Here is a 24,603-nt window from a genome sequence, read left to right as displayed (position 1 = left end):
GTCAGGGTTCTCCAGAGAAACAAAGCCAACAGAAGGGACAAAGAGAGAGAAAGATTATGTGTTCTATTATGTATATATACACACACACACATACATGTATATATATTCTATTATATATGCAAAATAGATCTTCCTCTTATTTATTTATTTAAAGAAACTGTGTGTGCCTGTAATCCCAGTGACTTGGGAGGCTAAGCAGGAGAATCGCAAGTTAGAGGCCAGTCTCAGCTACTTAGCAAGGCCTTATCTCAAAACAAAAAAAAAAGTGCTGGGGATGTATTGCAGTGGTAAAGCACCCTGGGTTCAATCCCTAACCCTAACAAGAAGGAAGGAAGGAAGGAAGGAAGGAAGGAAGGAAGGAAGGAAGGAAGGAAGGAAGGAAGGAAGGAAGGGAGGGAGGGAGGGAGGGAGGGAGGGAGGGAGGGAGGGAGGGAGGGAGGAGACAAGGCAAAGAAAAACTAGGAACTTGAATCACCCAATTATCTTGGTCCACAAGATTGTAGAGCACAGCGGGTCTGAAAGTCAGCAGTCTGGACACTTAGGCAGGAGCTGTATTACAGCCCTGAGCAGAATGTCTTCTCTGGGAAGCCTGGATTCTTGCTCTTAAGACCTTCAGCTGGTTGGATGAGAGCCACCCTCATTATCCAGGGCAACATACTTTAGGCATTGTACACATTCACTAATTGTACACAGCTACAAAGTAACTTTGTAGCAACAGCCAGACTATTGTTTGATTAAATAAGTGGGCACTATAGCCTAGCCAAGCTGACATGTAAAAATAACATCACACCTTCTAATCTACTCTGAGTCCCAGTCCCCCAGTCCCACCTAAACCTTCAGGAAACCCACTACTCCAAAGCACCCTCCCAGCTCCTGGGGAGCCATTTCCCTGCCTGTGAGGGAGGAGGGTCAGGAAGGAGAAATTAAAATATTAATGACATGGATGAGGAGTTAGCGTCTCATTAGCATCCAGTTCTTCCCTCCCCGCAGAGCAAAATTTAACCCTGTTGGCATCTCAGCAGCAGGTCCTCCAGCAGGGAGGATTTAGCATTTTTTGGTTTTATATCAAAAATATAGTGAAGGGTGTGCCTTGGCCAAAGTGCTCACCCCACCTTTGCAGGTAATTTGTTCCCATGCTCTTGCAACACAAATTTTGCATGCACTCTATTCAGGCTCTGCCTAATCCAGCTGCCACTAAAATGGCAGGTGCCACAATTAAAATGATGGCATGATATTTTTTTAAACTGTGCACAACAGGAAAAGACTATTTTCCTAAGTTATCAATTCTTCCACAATCGACATACAGATAAAGGCAGTGAATTATCCATTCTGGATCATTCAGAACTCTTGGTGTCAAAGATCTGCTGACTCAGGCCTTCCTGAGCTGTTTGGCCTGCCCCTTGGGGCTCCCCTCCCTTCAACACCACCCCAAACCAGGGAACATGAAATAGCTTTCCAAGATAATTGGCTGATTTGAGTTCCCACTTCTAAAACTTAAAAATATCTTTTCCAAATAGTGCTGTAAAATTACTGTAGAAGAGTAATTAAAGACTGAAGAATAAAAAGCTGGGGGCCAGATAGAAAAAAAAAATTCAATGAAATTGCTCCAATTTGAGCCTGTTTTGTTGACTCTCAACCACCTGGGAATTTAAGTGTGGCCACCTCGACTGGCTTAAAGTTATCTGAGCTATAGAAGGCAGCTTCTGCCTCTTCACTAGCACAGTGCTGGGCACTCAGGGGACCAAAGGGACAAACCTGACCAAATGAAAGGGCCAAAAATCAACAGTGACACCAGAGGCGGAAACAGTGAATCTTTCCCTTTAAGTTCCAGCACCTAATCTAGAATACTTCCCAAAGTCAGGCCAGCAGGGGGACGTAGGTGGCCCTCAGGCACCTGCAGCTCCAACTTGTTTTTACAGCTTCAAAGCACACACTATTGTTTTATTCAGAGCATCAACACAGTCCAGCCTAGCAAAAAAAAAAATGCACACTTTCCTCATGTCCTTGAAAGAACCACCTAGGAATAACTGAGAAAACTTATACCATCCTAAGGTTTGGCCACTCCTGCAACAGAAATGATGAACCCTTGTTACACTGAATTTGGGATGTGCCTAGAAGCTTTTCTGAGTTCAAAGTGCTTAATCTCATTAGCTATCAGATACCATGTCTAATCCGATGTTCAGACACGTGTCTGCTGTGTAATTGGGTTCAATGAGTATTTTTAACCATAAAGCAGATATAGGGCCATGGAGGAGTTTGGTGTCCTTAAAGAATCAATTAACTAACTTAGGAATAGAGGGAAGGGGAAAAAAATCTCACACATTTCTAATTGAAGAATGGAAAGTAAACCAGATCCAAACCAACCCAACTCCTGAGTGCAGGGCATTACAGTTCAGCAAGGAATCCCACACTTGTGACAAGCTTTGGGTTCTTCTGTTGGTTCATTTGAGGAGCATTATTTACAGGACACCTACTGTGCATTCATCACTCTAAACACCATTTGGAAAACTGATACCACTGACAAATTCATTCCCTGCTTCCATGCAACTCAGAATCTAGATAGCTGATAAAAGAATTCAAGCAGCCTATTTTATCTGGAAAATTGCTGGTATTATTTTATATTTCCAGGATTGCTAAGTTATAAGCAAATTTTCTTTGATTCATTTATTCCAGAAATGTAATTTTAATTTTCCTGTCCCTTCTATTACCTTGCTGTCCCATATAGTACATCATATCCAGCCTAGTCTCACCCATTGCCATGACCTTCCCAAACCTCAATACTGTCAGACTGTTTACAACAGAGAAAAGGGGAACTTGCTAGCATTATGCAGGGTGAAAACTGAAGAAACTTAAATAACCCTCTCAAAAATCCTCAGAAGGAGGCATTATTATATCCCCTTCTACAGGTGAGAGACCTGAGGCTCAGAGAGAAGGAAATGAGAGAATGGTCAATGGCAGCACTTAACTGCAAAACTGGGTTCACTAAACCAGAGGGCTCTGCTCAGTCATTGCAGAGCACTCATCCAGGATGCCCTGGATCAGATATGGTTTGAGAATGTCCCCCAGGGGTGCTTGTGTTGGAGTCTGGTCCTCAGTGTGGGGTAAGAGATAGTGAAACCTTCAGTAAGAAATGGAACCTGGTACAAGGTCATGGGTTACCAGCATTGCTATCCTCAAAAGGAAATGAGTTAGTTACCATGAAACCCTGGGTAGTCCTCACAAGTGGGTCATTATTAAAAAGCAAGTCTGGTCCCTCCCCAGCCTCTCTGGCTCTCTGTCTCATCACATGATCTCTCCTTCTCACACAGACTATTGTCATTTTAGTAGTGTCAGTCATGACAGCCTCACAAGAGCCAAGCTGATGTCAGTACCATATCCTTGAACCTCCAAAACTAATAGCTTAAATAAACTTCTTTTCTTTATAAGGTACCCAGCCTCAAGCATTTTGTTATAACAATGAAAAATTGACTCATACAAAGTTTCCTGATCAAGGTACCCACATGTGAGAAGTTGTAGATCAAATAATGCAGTCAGCATCCTAGGACCTGCTACATGTTTAGTCATTTACTGGCTGGGTGGTCTCAGGTAAGATAGGTAATGGCTTTGAAAGCCTCAATTTCATCCTCTGTACAAAGGTGAGATAATGCCTACCTGCAAGAAGTGCTAGGAGGATTTTGACATGTCTAACATGTATTTGACACTAAAAAAAATGTGTTAATGATAATGATGCTGCTACTGATGGCCTAAGATCAGAAGAAAGACAGTAATCACTTGAAGTAAAACTTAATATGCTTCCAATACACAGAAGCAAATACCCACTACCAGTCAGAAAGCTTTCAGTCAGAAAGCCCAGGACCCCAGGGGGACCCTGGCTTACAAAGATCCAGAATAGTTTTGATTTATAGGTGAGGATATTTTAAAAGAAATAATTCCTTCATAAATGCATTTGGAGCTGGTTTGCTCAAACATGTCTTTAGAGGAAACTGTTAAAGCTCAAGTCCAAGACACTGTGTGGGAAAGGGGGGCAGAAGCAGGATACACTCTATGCTTCTCATAAGCAGAAGCTGATTTATAGGTATCCTGAGACCCCTGAGCAAAGTAAGTGTTATCCTACCACAATCCCACTGACCTAAGCATTTGTCTAATCAAGGAAGTCATTTGGGAGGAAATAAAGGACCCAAATCCAGTTTAAAAGACATATTAATTCTACAACATTTCAATGTAATTATTATTTATTTAGACATCCCACAGGTGCCACAACTGTGTAATTCTGTGTTCTGTTGAGGGCTCAGGAAATGACTGGGGCTTAATGCAGTTTAAACAGTCATAATAATCTCCCCTACAGAATGCCCACCCCCTCTGTCCTTTTTCTAGCATCTGAAACCATTTCTCAGGCATAACCACACAACACACTCCCCCAGCAGGAAGGCAGGAGCACCAGGGACATCCGCTTAAGAATGAGGCAGCCAAGTCCCACAGAGAAACGTTAAGTTATCTAAAGATCACAGGACTGTAGATCCACCCTCAGGCTCAGCCCCTGAGCACAAAAGATGCTCAGATCATCCAAAACAGCAGTGACACAAACACTCAGGGAGCTAACCCCGAGGAACCCAGCTGAGAGGATGAGTCCTGGACACTGGAACTGAGGAAACAGGCCTGAAGGAGGTCAGCCTTGGTCAGAGGAGGGGGTGGGTGAAAAGAAAATGGCTTGTAAGGATAGGAAGGAAAGAACCCAGCCACACACGTGAAGTTGCTTTAAGATCACTGACTCTTCCTGGCTGCCCACCTATTAACACTCTACAGAGATTAATGCTCGTCTGGGCATTTTGAACGTCAGAAGATTGTTGCTGCCAGTCTCTTCCTCAGCATACACTCTGTCCCTCTTACTCTCAGGGTAAGTGTGGAGTTCTTCCCTTCTCTATTTATGCTGCTACTCTATATTCATTTATGTTTCTGATTTATTTATTATTATTAGAACCTTTGCAATGGATTCTAACTATTGGAGTTAAAGTGGTTATCAATCTTGAGATTTACACACTAGAAATCATACGGACCTAATTTAGACTTAGATTCCACAAAGAACAAAAGTGATACTCAGCTTTATTACCAATTCGCATCTATAATAAATTTGGGTGTTTTATTTTTTTAAACACCATACTTTTGACTGGTATATTTCTGCCCACTACTTAAAAACGTAATTATTCCTTTGGCTTCAATAAATTATGCCTCAAGTTTACAGATTAACTGCTAGATGCAATTTAGTAACTCCTTGCTCCCTCACATTGTTACACTCTAACCCGAGTCCGCACCACCCAAGGCTAAGACTTAAGAGCCAGCTCAGAGCACAGGTCCCGAGAGACCACACGCACCTCTGTCCAAACATCAGCGTGGACTTGGTCTCAGCCTCATTGAAGACAGAGGGAGAACAGCAAATGACGATGGTGGTTCTACAGTTCCCACCCAGAGAGTCCTGGAGAATCCGAGTCATCTTGCTGTCCCGGTATGGCACGTGTGTTTTCTGTTCAGGAAAATAATTAGTATTGGTTTTGACAGCTCTTTGAAAGGAAAAGACACAGAAGCAAGCAAGCAAGCTGGGAATGTAGACACTGAACTTAGAAACATGTGTGAAATAAGAATTTGCGGCCAGGTCCCTGGATCTTGCCAAAGTTTAGAATGCCCATAGGAAATCAGCATCACCATTCACACTTTTTAATGGACTGGATCTCCCAGCAACAGGAGTCCACAGCCAGGATTCCCTCTGTCTTTTCCAAACAGGAAAACAAATGACTCTCTGGGGTGCGTGGCAAAGAGAACATGGAAACCCAAAAGGCAACTTCTGGTAATAGTATTTAATAGATGAAGCAGGATCACTTACTGTCCCTTCTGCCAAGGCAGAGATCACATTTCCAAGGGCGGACAGAGACTTATTGATGTTTTTAGCTTCATCAAGTACAGCTCCCTCTGCACCAGTTTTGCTGACCTACCAGAGAGAAGAAAAAGCAGTGAACTGCACAGGACAGCAAAAGCACAAAGTAGAGATTTGAAGTTCACACGAGGGCAAAGGGGGAGACCCTCCTAGAAAGAAAGGAAAAACAGAGGTAAGTAAGAAGCACATTGATAAAACCATCCCTGGAGCATGAGGCTGGGGATTTGGTCTCTCCTGCTGTCATTTTCCTCTCAATTAGGTTTTAGTGGAATGGCTGAAATGCCTCAAGTGGGAGAGCTGCAGATGCTTCCCCGGGGGACATCCATCCAGGGAAACCAGGCTCCAGAAGTGCTGTCACCACGGGTAAGCTCAGCCCTGGGAGACTAAGACATAGCCTCCACACCAGAGGATGTCCAGACGGAAGCACTGAGAGAAAATTCTGTCCTGAGTCACAGTGAGTGGGAGAGTAGGGGAAATGTACATTATGAGCCCTGAATTCAGGCAAAGGACCAGCAGGTAGTGGACAAGGTCATCCCAATTCTGTTCCTCCCATAGCAAAGAAAAAGGAAAGGAAAAGAAACAATATCCAAAAAGCAATGCAAGTCAGAGAGGCATAAAAAGTCAAGGAAGTGTGCATTACACTGTAAATTTGTCTTTTTTTCCTCTGCAGCCAGAGGGCCCATGCACAGTATCTCCTCTGCTGTGTTATTGCTGGTAATTTTATATTTACAGCATTTGCTCTGGGTAGAGAGCAGTTTATAGATGCTGCAAAAAAAAAAAAAAAAAAAAAAAAAAAGGAACTCAACATGATTCATGTCTCTGTTGCCTGGACAGATGATGCAAGGTGAGCAGCTGCTCTCTGAAGGAAAGAGGAGAAATAATTTCAAACCTCACAAAGATGGATGTCAATAACAATAAAGGAGAAACCCCTAAGATACAGGTGAATGCATGTTCATTCAAATAGGACAGATTCTCATCTCTCCTGGAATTGTGTGTGTGGATGCCTCTGCTTACAGACGGAGCAATAGTGTATCTGATGGGTCACAAATGATAACAGCCTACTCATAACTGTGGATTTTAGGGTACTTTTATATTCGAGCATCTTAACTCCCCGAAATACACAAGGCAGGTACTATCCATCACCTTCCTTTACAGACAAGGAAACTGAGCTTCAGAGATGCCAAACTGCCAGCCTAAGGGAAGAAAGCCATTTAGAGAGATGGGAACTAAAATCCAGAGTCCTGTTCTAAAAATTCACACCACACTCACATGGACACATTTAGGGCAAAGGGAAACAGATGTGAACAAAAGAAACTATAAGGACATTTTAAAATAGCCCATAAATATCATTAGCAATAACAACCAACACTGCAGAGACAGGCCTCCACTCAGATCTGCCAGCTACTAGGAGGCATTTTTCAGGAGTACTTAGGTCCTAAATACTCATCACTGCACTCAGCAAGAGTGAAGGAGCCACTCAGCTCTTTGTCTGGACCCATACCTGGCATGGTAGTAAAGTCATGGTCACTCTAGAACTGCTCCATTACTACCATACTGATGGATGTCCGCTTACCCAAATACCAGCCCACACCAGTAAATTTTCAGATTCCAACCAGGAACATTCAGATGGTTTTATGTACATGGTTTTACAAATGCAAATGAAAGGGCAATCCAAGCAGCCACAACCTACATCACTTACAGGGCTGTTGGTCGCCATTACTGGAAGTACAGGAACACAGTGGTATGATGCAGCAAGTGGGGGTCAACTGTCCAATGAGGGAGACTGACCAAGCCTCAGGGCTTGTCCTGATGGGGACCACCAGCTTATGTCACTGATGATGGGGGAAGGGCATTGTGCACCTGGCTGTGTGACACTGCCCGAGTGGGTCTGTGCAGCAGCCAGGGTGTGGCAGCGGGAGCTGCCACTCTGCCGTGGAGGAAGGCTTGGAGGCTAGAAATTCTGGCTAGATCCAGGTTACAGACGCTGGACTGTGGCCCTGGGAGGGTTAGGATCAGAATACAGGTGGCAAGAGAGGTCCGGACGAAAGCAAAGTACCATCAGAGCTTATGGCTAAGCCTGACCACAGTCCTCATAACCTGAAGGACCCAAAACCACCCATGTCAGACACTCAGTTCAGGGTGCTACCAGGAGAACAGGGGGCCAGGGTCAGCGCCAGGGTCCAGATCTCCTGTCAGCAAATAAAACATGTACAGTCAGGGCTGCCACCCTCCAATGGCAAAGCCCTTTCCCGGCATCTGAGTCTGGTTCCTCAGGGGAATCTTTCCTGTCCTCAGGCGTCTGGTCCCTCCCACATCTGCGCAGCTGCTTTTTGCCAGGCTACGTTCAGACCAACACTTGCCCAGTGTTGTCATCGGGGCCTAACAGGCATAAATCAGAGAGAGCATTTGACACACCTGCCTGTGACGCAAACGGGGGACTTCAAGACCAGAAAGGAAAGAGCAGGAAAACAAAGGTTGGATTTAATAACACCTTGGCTCAACCTGGGAAACTTTAAAAGCTCTTTAAAACCAAGGAATTCAGAGGCACAAAAATTATACCATTGCACACTGAAGCAAATGACGGAGAATTATAGATAATACAAATAAAGAAGCAATTACCTTTTCGCTCCCAGCCAAATCAACCAAATAAAGCTTCCCACTGAGTTTTTTTTCAGTCTCTACATTCTCTTGTTTAATATTAATCAGGAAGATACTGTGACTTCTAGAGCTGTGTTCATTCATGTCTGAAAAGGAAAATAGTTTACTGCTCTGCAAAGAACTCATGAACATAGGTAGCAAACCGTGCTTTTAAAAGCACAGAAAATCACGCCTAACCCACTCCATTTCTTTGAAGTAAGTCCACAGTTTCTTCTGAAAAACAATGCTCATTCTAGAAATGAAAGATTTAAAATGTCTTCAACTAGCAAAGAAATTAATCTAAAAATTTTGGTCATCGGTTTGAAAGAACAGATTTTCCAGCTCTGCTTGAAACCCCATCCTCCAACATCCTCCTCACCTGACTCTCCAAGAAGCTCACGGCCTCCTCCCCCGGCTCACTTTAAATCCTTCAGACTTAGTACCTGATGTATTCTGTCTTGGTCATGTGTGTAAGCCTGGCCTTATCGGGAGTATCATAAGCTGTCTTAAGGAAGGATTAGGACTTTCTTAAGGAAGGATTAAGACATCCACTTCTATAACCCATGCTAAGTGCACAGAAGGTCTCAAAGATTAAATATGCCTCATTAGGATGGGGTACTTGAAATAAAAAGCTGTTCCGCCCCTGGTCTTTGTCCACCAAGCAGACAGAGACCTCAGCAGCAAATTATTCATTCAAACCTCATCAGCAATTATTTCTCAAAAGCATCTTACCAGATTATATGTGGAAAACCCTAAAGATCCCATTTTCAAAAATGTCATAAATAATAAATTCTGCAACATTGCAGGAAACAAAATCAGTATGCAAAAATCAGTTGTATTTCTATATACTAACAGCAAAAAATCTAAAAAGGAAATTAAGAACATAATAGCCAAAAAAAAAAAAAAAGATAAAATACTTAAGAACAAACTTAACTAAGAAAATGAAAGATTTGGCCGGGTGCAGTGGCAGTGGCACACACACCTATAATCCCAGCAGCTCGGGAGGCTGAGGTAGGAGGACTGTGAGTTCAAAGTTAGCCTCAGCAAAAACAAGGTGCAAAGCAATTCAGTGAGACCCTGTCTCTAAATGAAATACAAAATAGGGCTGGGAATGTGGCTCAGTGGTCAAGTGCTCCTAAATTCAATCCCTGGTATCCAAAAAAAAAAAAAAAAAAAGAAAGGAAGAAAGAAAAAAGAAAAGAAAATGAAAATTTTAGCCTGCAAACTAAAAACTATTGCTAAAGAGATATTAAAGACACAAATAAATGAAACTTATCCCATATTCATTGGTTAAAAGATTTAATATTTTTAAGATGTCAACACTTCCCAAAGCAATCTACAGATTCAATTAAAAACCTTTATCAAAATCTCAATAATATTTTTATAGAAATGGAAAAATATACCCTCAAATTCATAAGGAATCTCAAGGGATCCTAAAATACCAAAATAATATTGAAAAACAAGAACAAAGTTGGAAGTCTCACACCAACTGATTTAAAAAATCACCACAAAGCTACAATAACCAAAATAATGTAAGGCTTGGAATGGTGGCATAGGCCTAGAGTCCCTGCCACTCAGAGGCTGAGGCAGGAGGATCACCTGAGGCCAGGAGTTGTAGGCCAGCCCCAGTAGCACAGTGAGACATTCCCACAAAAAAAGAAAACAACAATAACCAGGCAGGGTGGCACACCCCTGTAATTCCAGCAGCTCGGGAGGCTGAGGCAGGAGCATCGTGAGTTCAACACCAGCCTCAGCAATTTAGTGAGACCCTAAGCAACTTGGTGAGACCCTGTCTGTAAATTTAAAAATACAAAAGAGAGCTGGGGATGTGGCTCAGTGGTTAAAATGCCCCTTGGTTCAATCCACAGTACCAAAAAAAAAAGAAAAAAAAGAAAAACCAACAATGTGGTCCTGGCATAAAAACAGACACATAGACCAATGGAAGAGAGTAGAGAGCTCAGAGGGAAATCCTTGCAGATGTAATCAAAATAATTTTTGATAAGTTGTCAAGATCATTCAATGGCAGAAGGACAATCTTTTCAATAAAAGAGGTTGAAAAAACTAGATGTACACACCAGAAAAAAATTGCTCCCTTAGATTATGTATAAAAATTAACACAAAAAGGATCAGAGATCTAAATGTGAAAGTTAAAACTAAAAAACTCTTATAAGAAAACAAAAGGGAAAAGCTTCATAACATTGAACTTGGAAATGACTTCTTGGCAATGACACCAAAAGCACAAGCAACAAAAGGGAAAATACATTAATAGCACTTCATCAAAATCAAAAAATTCTGCACATCAAAGGACACTGTCAACAGAGTGAAAAAGCAATCCATGAAATTTGAGAAAATATTCACAAATCATGTATCTAACCAGAGATAGATATCCAGAACATATAGAGAACTCCAAAAAGTCAATAACAACAACAACAACATTATTTAATGGTAAAGAACTTGAATACGCATTTCCCAAAGAAGATACACAAACTAGCCAATAGGCACATGAAACAGTGCTCAACGTCACAAATCATTAGGGAAATTCGAAACCACAAAGGATACCAGCTGACACCCATCAGGATGGCTAATACACTCAGAGAGAGCAAATAAACAGTGTTGATGAGGATGTGCAGAAAGTGCAAAAACCCTTACGCACAGTTGGTGGGAATGCAAAAGGGTGCCCCTGCTAGGGAAAACAGTACTGTGGTCACTGAAGAACTGCAAGTAGAATTGCCAGAGGATTCAGCAATCAATTCCACTTCTGGGTAAACACCCAAAGGAAATCAGGGAGTCTAACAAATATTTGTATATCCATGTTTATTGTAGCATTATTCACAGCAGCCAAAAGGTGGAGGCAAGCTAGAGTCCATTGATGAATAAATGAATAAATAAAATGTGGTCTGTGCATGCAAGGGGATATTAGTCTTTAAAAGGACCCATGCTACAGTGTGGATAAGCCTTGCAGACCTTATGCTAAGTGAAATAAGCCAGTCACAAAAAGAAAAATACTATAGGATTCTACTTGCATGAGATACCTTATATGAAATACTTTGTCATGAGACAAAGTAGAACAGTGGCTGGGGGAAAGGGAAAGGAAGTTAGTGTTTAATGGATACAGATGAAAGAGTCCTTGAAATGGATGGTGGACACAACATGAATGCCCTTACTATCACAGAATTGTATACTTACAGTGATTACAATAGTAAATTTTATGTTATCTATATTTTACCATACTTAAAAAAAAAAAAAAAACTTGGCAGAATGATTAGAATAATAGTAAAGTTAGTGTTTAATGGATACAGATGAAAGAGTCCTTGAAATGGATGGTGGACACAACATGAATGCCCTTACTATCACAGAATTGTATACTTACAGTGATTACAATAGTAAATTTTATGTTATCTATATTTTACCATACTTAAAAAAAAAAAAAAAAAAAAACTTGGCAGAATGATTAGAATAATAGTAATGTTCTGAACCAGCAGTTCCAAACCAGGGACCAAAATGGGTTGTCAGGTATGCCATGAATGACTCATGACTAAGAACAACTCATGAAAGACAGGGAATAACTTCTTTCAGGTACATGTGTGTTTGAAGCAGGACAGAAAGGAATGGAGTTTGACCTGCATCCTTTAGAAGGCCAGGCTCACCTATTAAATTTGCCACATATCCAAATATCATCTGATACCTTGTTGGTGCAGAGAAAAGGTTGCAAATTATAGTTCTGGATCACACACTCAAAGAAACTTGGATTCAAGAGACTTCCAGAGCCTAAACCAATCAACCAATTAATGCATGAATCTCTTCCACAACACAACAGTGACCTCTCTACCTTTCCAGGTAACAAGCCTCACTAAGTACCAGCTTAGAGTTCTCCTGTGGTAGGTCAAATCCTGCCTCCTACAGCCTCAGTTGTCCAGTTGTTACACCCATTGAAATCAGAAAGAGCAAGCTGACCCTCTCAGTCAATGTCAGCACCTCAAACATGTTAGGATACTCCGCAATGCCCACAACTCCTCTCTAGATGTTTTTTCTCCTACAAGCTAGAAATCCTTAGTTCCTTCAGCCTCATGTGAAATCTTCCTCATTTGTCCATTTACTTCCCCCAAATAACGCATGGAACCTCTGATGCTCTAGCAACACTCATGGCTTCCCTGATAATGCACATGCCAAGGCAGGACAGCCAGCCAAGTGAACTGATCATCTGCTGTTGAATTTTTTTTTCAACCTGAGTAATAAACACCATGGTTAAAATGAATAAACTTAGAAGCTGACTTCTCAGTTTGAATTCCCCCAATGTTCAGGCTGAGGCTGTTATCAGGGTCCACGTGTCTCATCCAGCCATTTTCAAAACCTCGGAGTTTTGGGGACAGTAAGGACGTCTTACCCAAGGAGCCTGCACAGGTTCATGCTGCATGTGGCCTGGTGTCTGGGGGTCACTGCTGTCCTGCGGTCATCCCCTGTATTCCTGCATCTGCACCTCATCACCCCCCGACCGTGTCCCATGTCACAGGAAGGAAATCATGTGGTGCTTACTTGTCACCGCCACATGCCGGTTGGCTTTGCCTTCGTCTATCACATCCATGACCTCCTCAGGGCTCGACACAAACCGCTCAGTGCACCCCTGGAAGGGAGTCAGAAGCAGATCGACTGCTCATTGGAAAAGTTAAAAAGCAACAATATTTTGAAGCAGTTAAATACTTTCCCATTCTTTTTAGAGGTATGGATAAATAGAAAAGCTGCAATGTTGATTCAACAACTTCTCCTTGCCTAGGGCTTGAATTCTACATTAAAGAGAAGAGTGAGCAAACCCTAGGAAACCTAGGAGAAAACCATAAAAGAAATGCTGGATTCTCCCAGGTTTTTGAGCACATATTCATATTCAACAGCAGTATTTTCAAGAGACAAAACAGAAGAAGAAAATCCATGAGAAAAAAATGCATGAAGTACAACTTGACCTTCCATCTTTATTTATTTACCATGTTAGCCATCAAGAGACACTTTGAAGTTCTACACATAATGCTACCATAGACTTCTGACTACAAAGTATATACTATTGTGCTCAATGCTGAAGGCTTTTTGTTTTCCTGCAGTACCAGGGATTGAACCCAGGGGCACTCTTCTACTGAGCTACCAGGTCCTTTTTTCTCTTCTTTTCTTTCTTTCTTTTTTTTTTTTTTTTTTTCAATTTTTTATTTTGAGATAAGGTCTAGCCAAGTTTACCAGGCTGGCCTTGAACTTATGATCCTCACGCCTCCGTCTCTTCAAATGAAAATGATGCTGAGAATCAGGAGGCTGAAGCAGGAGGATTCCAAGTTCAGAGCCTGTCTCAACATAAAAAATAAAAAGGGCTGGAGATGTAGCTCAGTGGTAGAGCACCTCTGGGTTAAATACTCAGGATCACAAAATAAATAAACATACAAATAAATAATTTTTAATGTGAACAAAATTAAATAATTTTAAAATAATACTATTACATAAAGAGAGCTGGGGGTGTAGCTCAGTAGTAAAGCGTGTGTGCTTCAAATAGTTGCGAGACTTTAGTTTGGTTCCCGGAACAAAAGAAGATAATCATAATTTACGTAAAGGATAGATACAATTAAAGAAATCAAATACTGACTTTTTTCAAAACCAAAGAATATAAGGAACATGAGTAAATACCTATATGGCTTTCATAGATAATATTCTGGGCATCTTGTGTAATAATTCTTTCAACAGTGCCTGAACAGAAATTAACCACACCACCCATCAGTGTTCTTCATACCTTTACATATGGGACTCTGTTTTTATCTTCATGAACAGCCAGGTTTGTCTTGGATACTGTACAGATGATAATGATGACATGCAAAGAAGAAAAGAAAAGTTAAAGACCCTGTATTGGAAGAAAAATAGAAATTGTTGCAGAAGATAGGCAAATCTAATCTTTTTGCAATTTGCAAGGTGAAGCTATATCTATGAAAAAGCATATAGCCTGAAGGCAAGACAAGATCTCTATAAATTTTCATCAGTTCCTCAAGCGGAAGTGCTGTAAATCGTTTCAACCTCCTGGACTTAAGTTAAACTGCAAATAAAGACAAGCATTCAGTTACTCACCATCAAGTAAGTCCCTTATCTTGTCCAAGTAGATCTCAAAATAGGAAACCTGGTTAAAAATAAATTGAATTTGGAATAGAAATGCCACACTGTATTTCAAAAACATCATTATTAGAAGTCATAAAAGCTTTTGTTGTGCATGGCTAAGAAGAGCAAGAGAAGATGCAAGAAGCCTCTGCTACATATGGACTGCTCTGCCTCCCCACACATGGCAGCTCCTTTGGTCTCCTCTGGTGTCAGTCACACTGTGTGCCAGACAGTCACGTACAGGACGACCCCAGGCTCTACCTTAAACAAGCACCAAGCAAACTTCTATGTATGACAATAGCCAGAATGGAAAACATCCTCTGCAAGTAATTTCAAAAATCAGTAGACCTCACCTCAATGCCTGAACCTGACAACCTCATCAGATGTGGGGAGGGCACTGAGGAGGACATGGGCAGTGTACTTGGAAGTACAAGAGTTCAAAAGGTAACTGGGAGAGAGTTAGTGATGGCCAGGTTTGGAGTCTAGGAGAGATTTGAACAAAATGTGCTTGAATAAAAGAAGCCAGGCATGGTAGCGCACACCTGTAAACCCAGCTACTCGGAGGACTGAGGCAGGAGGATCATAAGTTCAAAGTCAGCCTGGGTAACTTAGCAAGATCCTGTTTCAAAATAAAAAGGACTGGGGATGTAGCTAGGTGGTAAGATCCTGGGTTTAATCCCCAGCCCCCCACATACAAAAAAAAAGACAGGCTGTGAAAGGAAAAGAAGGAAGCCTTCCTAATAATTATTCTCAAACCTTAGCCCCAGAATCACTTGCATCAGCATCACCTACAGAATTTGTTAAAATTGCAGAGCCCTGAACTCTACTGAAGTCCTATTGAATTAGAATCTCAGAGACTAGAGAAGGGCCTAGGAGTCAACTTCTAAGTTCCTCAGGAGATACGTATGCTGGCTGATGTCTAAGGACTGTGTAAACTCAATATGTGGTCTTGGGAGTTTAATTCACACACAGCCAAGACCCCAGACCTTCATTTTCCCATCTGTCATACAAAGTCCTTAGACCTTATGATGTCAAATAATTCCCTCGAAGGTATCTACACTGTTTACATTTGACTTCTGCTTCTCAGATTAATTTTTTTCTCCTTCATGTTTGTGTTTTTGAAATCTAAACAGGGGAATAACCAAAAAGAAAATATAGTCATCCACCATAGAATGAACTGTGCCTACAACAGTGGTCCCATTAGATTATATTACCTCCTGACAGCGTAGCTCCCTTAGTTTGTGTAAATTTACTCTGTGATGCTCATGGAATAACAACATTGCCTAACGATGCATTTCTCAAAATACACGCTGCCATTAAGCTCTCATGACTGTAGCTATAGAGTTGTAAAGCTGGGCTGTGACAGCACAGGTGAGCCTTCACCCCTTGTCCCAGCTTGGGACCAGTCCTGCCTCTAACTCGAGGAACATGAAGACTCCCTCCCTGGTCTGAGTTCCTACCCCAATTCAGTCCTAGCTTATTGTCATTCATGTGCCTCAGTCTGGAACCATCTAACTTTCCAGTCACTGGGAGACTTGAGGTCCTGGCTTTGAACCTTGAAACCTGTAGATGGGCATACTCTCCTGGTTGTCCATATCCCTAACAAAATCCTACCTGAACATCTTTTTGACACCCTCCCACCCCCATGACTCCATCTGTCGAGGACACACCCAGCTGACATTGGAAGGACCCACTGCCTCCCTAATCTCTACTTCCGGTTTTGGTTACTTTTTTGCAGTACTGGGGATTGAACCCAGGGCCTGTACCACAGACCTCCACTCCCACCCCTCACTGCTGACACACTCCTGCAGCTCTAATTCTTAGGCCTATTTGGCCTCCAATCCTCAATGTCTCTAATCCGACCCTTCCAGAAGCCAACTCCACCCTGGTGCCAACCTATTCTACTTATTTCTGAATTGTTCGATTTCCATTAAGGATTTTTGGTTACCTCTGAGATCTTAAACATGTGGATTATATCCATAGATTATACAGAATAATAATTACATCTAAAAACACAGTCACAAATTAGATATTGGCAAACCTGACAATTAGAATCCTACTTACATTTAATAAAAGTAGAGGTAGAATTCTGGTGGATTAATTTCTGCTTTAGGTGGGGGGGAGGGATCTAATGTTGTTATCTTGTCATTTCAAATACTTTGTGAGACCAGGCAGAAGGAAAATAGGCATTGTTTGGCACTAAGAAAGAACATGTTCAGAAATGGTGTTTAAAAGGACTGTGGGATTCATTTCAAAGAACAGAATTTCAATTTTGCTTTGATCTGATCAGCTCTCTTTCTTTTGATTTAGTCTGTCAATACTAAGTTCAAAACAGAATAGTCAATTGCTAACTTATCTACTAATAATTATTATTTATGAAAAAAGAAAACATAACTATAAATGCAAAAAGGGAACCTGAACTATAAAATTCAGCTATAGAGACTTAGAAAGTGTTGTTCCTCTCCCCCCACCCACCTCTTCATGCTAGGGCTGTTTTTATCTTAATAAGATTCTAACACAAGGCACTATTTCCAGAGCAGTAATTGGTTTAACATCTTATTCCAGGATTATCACATAAGAACCCTGCAGTAGTTGAAGGTATTTAAATGCAAACAGTCTTAGAAAAGCACTAAGCTTCTAAATCTTGATCCCATCAAAGCAACAAGCTTCTGTATCCTTAGATATACCAAAGCCTGGGCAAGAAGGAGAAGCAGGCTTTAGTCAACAAAGGGAACTATAAGAAAAAGTGATTTGTTGGATGTTATTTATAATTGGACAAACAGTGGTTGCCTTCTTTTCATGTAATTTTGGAAAGGTATAGAGCAGATATAAGGGAACAATAATATAATGAAAAGGGTACTGCAGGTGGGGTTGGTTCATTCTAGGGTCTTTTCTTACCTTGGACCATCTAACCCTTGCATATTTGAACTTCAGTTTCCTCATCTCTAAGCTACTAGGTCCAGTGCACTAAGGCCCAGCCTTCAGGGCAATCTCTCAGTTGACCTGCTGGGCTCTGAGGCTTCTTAAAACTGTTCCTTCTTGCTGGGTATGGTGGTGCATACCTATAATCCTAGGTATTGGCTCTCGAGGTTGAGGCAGGATTGCAAGTTCAAAGCCAGCCTCAGCAATTTAGCGAGGCCTGAAGTAACTTAGTGAGACCGTGTCTCAAAATAAAAAATAAAATAAAGAGTCAGGGATGAAGTGCAGTGGTTAAGCAACCCTGGGTTCAATCCTCCAGTACCCAATTTTAAAAAGCTGCCCCTTCTCCTCCTCTTCCTGTCAAACCTGTCTCTAGTAATAGGGATGAAGATCCAGACACCATATGCATCTTGGACACAGCTAATCATGGCAAAAGGCTACCTAATCTAGCCTAGGTCAATGAGCCCCTTCCCAAGGGAATGTGGAAGTGGCATAAGGACATGCAGAAAAGGAGCTGCTCTGTTGCCCAACTCCCTCCCCAACAAAGACAGGAAGATGGTTTGGGAGTAACAGAAAGAAGAAAAGGAAGGGAGCAGAAAGCAGGACTATAATGGGCTATGGAGTTACTTTTGGGAGTGATGAAAATGTTCTGGAATTAGATAAGGATCATGACTGCACAATTTTGGGAAAATATTAAAAACCACCAAACTGTACATTTTAAAAGGATGAATTTTATGTATATGAATTATATCTCAATTTTTTAAAATTAAAAAAGAAAAGAGAGATAGAAAAGAGGGCTTGGATTTCCTGCCCTCCACAGCCCCTACTCAATGCCTGCCATCAGATCCTGTATCTTGTGATGATTTCCACTACTTGCTTAAAAGGGTGGCCTTTAGTAATTTGCAAACAAAGCAGTTCTAATGAGTATACCCTTAATACCAAATTTTACAATTTAATAGCTATAATAAGAAAATAGAAATCTCTCTTTCAATTTAAAGTTAAGTCAGAGCAGAGGTTCTGATTTAAAACAAAAACAAAGAGGAGAAAAAAAGGAGGAGGAGGAGAATCCCCTTCCCCAATATATCCCAGAGTATGTTCCTAAAACACCAGCCTGTCACACCCTAAGGGGGACAAAGCATACACACTTCCCCTTTGCAGAGAGGAATTATCCAACAGCACATTTAAACTTGTGAAAATTTGACAATGTTCAACAAATCATTTTCCCAGTTTATGTGGCCGTATAACCCTTTACTCTGGTAGCCCACCTATTAATAAACCAAGGGATTATATTCCATGGAACACACTTGGGGGAATGCTCTTTAATTCCAAACACAGACATATTCCAACCTATCCACAGGAATCCACAGGGTAATCCACAGGAATCCACATGGCAGAATTCAGCAACTATCAAGATGATTCTATCCCAAAGAGGGCATTTACTCTCATTACCTCAATATTTCAAGCAAACCATCCAGATGGCAAAGTACAGGCCTATGTCATTAAACAATAAATAGGGTTGTGCTTTCCATCATTTGAAATAGACAAGATCTTCTTTTATATCTAAATAAAAGGAGGGAGACTGAGAAACATGATTTTTGGGCCCAGTGTCTTCTTTTGGTACTCAATCTATGGTACTTACCTTGATGTGAAACTCCAGGTTCTCATCCATGGAATAAATATGGTCAAAGATATCATGTGCAATCCTTGGGATGATCCCCATGAGTTGAGGGTCATGCAGCTTTCCCTAATGGGTAAAAAATACAAATACAGGCAGTTAAAGAGTTCTGGGATATATGTACGAGACAGAAGGAGTAATCCTGAGTTTCTTAAACAGAACTCCATGGAGAAGGGAGTACCCACACCTAGGCTGTTGGATCACTTGGGTATCTACCTGAAGTGCCAACACACCCAAATTTGGCAAAATAACTCAATATGTTTAGTCTTTTTACCCAGGAAAGGGTTGTTTTCTCAGGTCCTGAGACCTCATAATATCTCCTCCTGCTGCCACTCAGGACAGCAAATGTGTGCATGTGAGTAGTTGTGGGAGGGGTGGGAAAGGCAATGAGGGGATATGGGTTTTATTTGTGAATATTTGCAAATTGACCAGAACCTACAAGTTCAAGTAAGTTAACCTCCGAGAACAAAATCTCCTTGAGAACTAAAATACCTAATTTCATTAAAGTCATCCTTGCTCAATAATTTCTAATAACCTTATTCTCAAAATATCTTCAGTATCATTTTACAGACCAATTAAGAAAATCCACTTCATCAATTTATTTTTAAAATCTGTAATTCCCAGCCTGAATTGTTCAAAAGGTAATTTTTGGCTGTTTCTAATACTTCACATTAGGGATATTATCATATTCTTTTTTTCCACTTTCATTCATTATACCTAGGCGGGGGTAAGGAATAGATGAATTCTTCTGCTATTTGAATGATTACTAAATCCTATCTTTTTTCCAATACTAGGGATTGGACCCAGGGCTTGTGTGTGCTAGACAAGAGCTCTACTGAGCTACATCTCAACCCTTTTTATTTTGAGACAAATTCTCATTAGTTGCCTTGGTTGGCTTTGAACCTGCAATCCTCCTGCCTTACCTCCCAGGTAGCTGAAATTTCAGGTGTGTGCCACCACGCCTTGGCCCTAAATCCAATTTTAAGACCCAGAATTTTCCACCTCTGAAGACTTTCAGGAGATGGCATGGGGGCTGGAGATGCAGCTCAGAGGTACACATATAAGGGCCTAGGTTACATCCCAAGTACCGGAGAGAAAGAGGGAGGCAGAAAGAGAGACACCATAGGATCTGACGGCAACTCCTAAAGAAGGGTTCCAGAAGCATTTAAAGCAACAGCCTTAGTGTGGCTCTAGGTATGCAACCTCCAGAGAGTCTTCTAAGCCTACAGTCAAATGAGCACTTAGGTTTTCTCATGGGTGATAAACAACCCATTAGTGCACAGACCCACAGTCTGCAGGTCTACAATGATTATGGTAAATGAAAACCCAGAAAATTTTCCAGACCTTTAGGAAGTTATAAACCTTAGGAGTAAACAGAACTGAAAGCAAAGCACAAAACTCAGTTTTCCATTCAGTATTTCAGGGATGCCCAACAACCTTTACAATTTTGACCCATATCCTTGTTCCAAATAGGTCCAATGCCTGAAAGATGAGCTTTGTTTTCCTTATTTAATCCTCTTTCCTTCACCATAAAGTATCTCTCTGAAAGTGACTGGCAAGTCAACATTTGTGTTAGCAAAAGCAAGAATTCACATGAATTTGAAGGTAGCCCAGGAAGCACCTGGCATTATGGGTCCTCCTTTTGCACACCTGATTCCGGACACTCCCTTCTATTAAAAGCAACAGAAAAGTTGAATTCAGATATGTTTGTCTTTTGGCAATACTCTTACCTGGGAAAATGGGTAATCCTCTGGAATGCCCTCAGCTATTACAAATAAGTCATTTGATGGATTTACATTGCCTTTTTTTTTTTTTTTTTTTTTTTTTGTGGTGCTGGGGATTGAACCCAGGGCCTTATACTTGTGAGGCAAGCACTCTACCAACTGAGCTATATCCCCAGCCCTACATTGCTTTTTAATTTGACTATATTCTCCCTGAGGATGGCCAGGACATTTAAAATTCCTTCTACCACTCAGGGAACTTAGTACAGTACTTATTGCAAAGAATTAGTTCAGAGTTTAAGTTAATAGGATATATAAAGTGCTAAGTGACACAGGAAGGGCTCAGTAAATGTTATCATTGTAACATTTAGTTCATGGTAGGTTCTCAGTGAGCAGTGGTTGGGACTCATTTGACCTGAAGAGTCTGAAGCACACCCTCACCCCAGACCATTACTATGTAACTACTACGTATCTGTTTTGGTTTGGATGGGAGGTGCTCCACAACAGCTCCTGTATGAATGCAGGAATGTTCAGAGGTGAAATGATTGGATTGTGAGAGCTGTGAGATAATCAGTCTGTCCTCATTTGAATGGACTGAGTGGTAACTGTAGGCAGGTGGGGTATAGCTGGAAGAAGTGGGGGCATGCCCCGGAAGGGTTTCTCTTCCCCGTGACTCCCTTCCCCTTCTCTCTGCTTCCTGAGCCCACCATGCTTTGAGCTGCTTTCCTCCACTGGGCCCTTCAGCTATGATGTGCTGCCTACCTGGGTACAGAGCAATGAACTCAGACATCTGTGGACTGAGACCTCTGAAACTGTGAGCCTCAAATAAACTTTTCCTCCTCTAAGTTGTTCTTGACAGGTATTTTGGCCACAGCAACCCAAAGCTAACACAATACCTTAGGAAAGCACAACATATGGACACTGAGAGTTAGGGACTTTAAATTGCAGAGGCCATCATAATCATGCAGCTCATCACAGCCCTGGACTGTAGAGACTTGGCAGAAACAGTACCTACAGTAAAGAGACCTCTTTCTGGTCAAATATCAGGACTCCATATAGCAACCAAAAGACCTCTCTATGCAAACCTCCACAGCTCTCTGATAATTCAAGACAGGCTGTTAGCCTTTCCTCAAGGTCCATAACCAAAGAATGAGTGGTAATCCAAAAATTTTTCTACCTAACTCAAATTTGTTCCTCAGGATGTATTCTCTTTCATCAGATTCACCTTCTAATTGATTCCTGGCTTAAACTGAGCCTGCCAAAGCAGTGTGTATGTGTGTGTTGGTGTATGGTGTTATGTGAGGCTTGTGTGCAGTAGCTGTGTTTGGTGTGGTATGTGTGTTATGTGTCTGTGTTTCTTTGTGTGTGAGTGTGAAGTATATGGAGTATGCACATGTGTATGCATGTAATGTATATGTATGCCAGGGTGTGTCTGGGGGTGTGAGTATGTGATATACATGGTGTGTGTGTGGTGTATATGTGTTAGATATGTGGAGTGTCTCTGTGTAGTCTGTCAATATGTGTGAGTATAATACACATGAGACATGTACATGTATTTGTGTATAATCTAAGTATATGTCAGGGGGTGTCTCGGCATGATGTATGTCTGTGTGTATGATGTATATGGAATTTGTGTGTGGTATGTGTGTGTGCAAGGTATGTGGAGTGTGCGTCCAATGTGTGTGGGTGTGTATGAGAGACAGGGATCTTCACTGATTCTGTGCTGCCTTGCAGATGAAACACACACGCAGTGCATGCACACACACACACACACACACACACACAGAACGCACAGGTCATAAACAGTGGTGAAAAAGCAGAAAGCTACAGAAATTCAGGGAACGGAAAAGCCCTTCCAGCTGGGGTGATAAAAGGAGGCTTCCTTTGGACCAAATCTTGAAGGATGGGTCAGATTAAGGATGGGCAGAGACCATGCGGGCAGAGGTGAACCCGAGTATAATGAAGTGTGGGAACTGAGGAAGAATGGTGCCCATTTAGAGAACAGCCTAGCTGGAGGATTAGGCATGACCTTGAGGAACAAAGAAATGAACTGCTTCATCCTCTTGTTCCTGCCAGACAGCAAAGAGGAGAAACATTTTTATAACTGCATCCTGTACTATTCCCTTCAAAAATTTCACCCACTGAATGTGACCTTCTAGGAGCTGGTATGAAAGAAGAAACAAGACCTAGGCCGTTGGCCACTGAACAAGACTCTCTTTGTTCCAGTGCCAGAGGCCCCCTCAACCTCCCAAGCAGGACAGAGTTTCCTGAATCACTTAGGGTGGGAAAGCAGGCAGCCAGCAGCACACAAGCACCAGGCACTCTGCCTGGTTTTGTTCAACATCACTCGGTAGGCAGGCAGCCCTGGCTCCAGGGCAGAAAGGCTGCACCATTCAGATGACCCCAGGTGTCCCTCTGAGCAGAAGGGAAAACATGAGGCGTCTCCAACAGTCCCTGTCAGTGCACTGCAGAGGGCCACAAACGAGGCATGGATCTCAGGCTCCCTTCCAGCATCACACACAGAACAAAGAGGAGGCCCAAGCTGCAGCCAGCACCCCGGAACCCTCAGGGCGACCTGGGTGCTCTGCTGACAAGGCCATGGCCCTCGCATGATGGCACCTCCCAAGCTTAGCAACAACGCTGTCCAGTGATTCATCTTCTTACTAAAAACCCCCTTTAGACATTCCATCATGAGAAGCTAATCTTTCTAATTTTATGTAGCTTTGTGTTTGTTTCCCTCAACGAAGATAATGGAATGACCACTGGATGTCAGACCCAAAATTGGAGGGATTAAAATGAAAAACACCTTTAAAATGTGACATCTCTGTCCACTCAGGAAGTTAGCATCCCCCCTTCTGGATGCCTCTGAAAGATCACAATGCATAATTGTGAATACATAAAATCCTCCTTTCAGAGGATGCAGACCCTGCAGAGCTTTTTTGACTTAATTGCATTCCAGAGTCCTGGATTTCTTGGTCTCTTAGGCTCTGTAACTTCAGCTTGGGACTTCTCCTTTCCTCTGCTTTCCTCTTAAAATATCCCCTACCTTTCTCCAACCTATTATTACCCTACGAAAGAAGAGGATTCAGCAAGAGGGCTGGGTGGCAGAGGAAAAGGACTCACATCCACACCAACTCCTTCCAGGTGCAGGCATTAATGTGTGATCTTCAGAAGTCACAATGAAGAAAAGCAAATCATAACTTTACATCATCTTTTTGAAATCAAAAATGCAGAGGCAACAGAATTTAGGCAACTGGAGGTGATACGTGTAGTGAATTCAGTTTCCTTCGGTTTGCCGTGAGTGCTCTCTGGGCAGGCAAGCCGAATTTACACCTAGAGAAAGAGGCGCCGAGGGCTCAAAGGCCTCTGATTTATCAAAATGTCTGCAATACTATTATTAAAGGGCTGGTGTAGCTCTTTCCCATCACCTTACACCCATCCATTTCCCCCCAGGTAAGATATTACCCTGGGGAGCAGAGTCTCTCTGCTATTGTCTTATAAATTTCTGGCATTTAGCAAATACTCCATATTTCCCAAAGATGTATGAATCACGAAGCTTAAAAGTGATTCTAATAAGTGCTCCCTATGAGTTTGGGGGATTTTAAATA

The 24,603-nt window shown here is 41.8% G+C and overlaps 1 protein-coding gene across 1 annotated transcript in view; it reads right to left on the bottom strand.

The window, feature by feature from the left end:
• Kif5c (kinesin family member 5C) overlaps positions 1 to 24,603 on the bottom strand; it is a 152,801-nt gene that overhangs the window by 69,610 nt on the left and 58,588 nt on the right. The window contains exons 4-10 of the mRNA XM_047544429.1: positions 19,239 to 19,343; positions 14,654 to 14,702; positions 14,325 to 14,380; positions 13,097 to 13,184; positions 8,546 to 8,670; positions 5,876 to 5,980; positions 5,370 to 5,518 (exon numbers count right to left, since the gene is read on the bottom strand). Of these exons, the coding sequence (XP_047400385.1) occupies positions 5,370 to 5,518; positions 5,876 to 5,980; positions 8,546 to 8,670; positions 13,097 to 13,184; positions 14,325 to 14,380; positions 14,654 to 14,702; positions 19,239 to 19,343 (677 nt within the window). The remainder of the gene's footprint in view (positions 1 to 5,369; positions 5,519 to 5,875; positions 5,981 to 8,545; positions 8,671 to 13,096; positions 13,185 to 14,324; positions 14,381 to 14,653; positions 14,703 to 19,238; positions 19,344 to 24,603) is intronic.

The sequence above is a fragment of the Sciurus carolinensis genome, chromosome 3 (assembly GCF_902686445.1).
Source record: "Sciurus carolinensis chromosome 3, mSciCar1.2, whole genome shotgun sequence".
Taxonomy (NCBI): Eukaryota; Metazoa; Chordata; class Mammalia; order Rodentia; family Sciuridae; genus Sciurus; species Sciurus carolinensis.
This window is presented reverse-complemented; position numbering and strand designations above follow the sequence as displayed.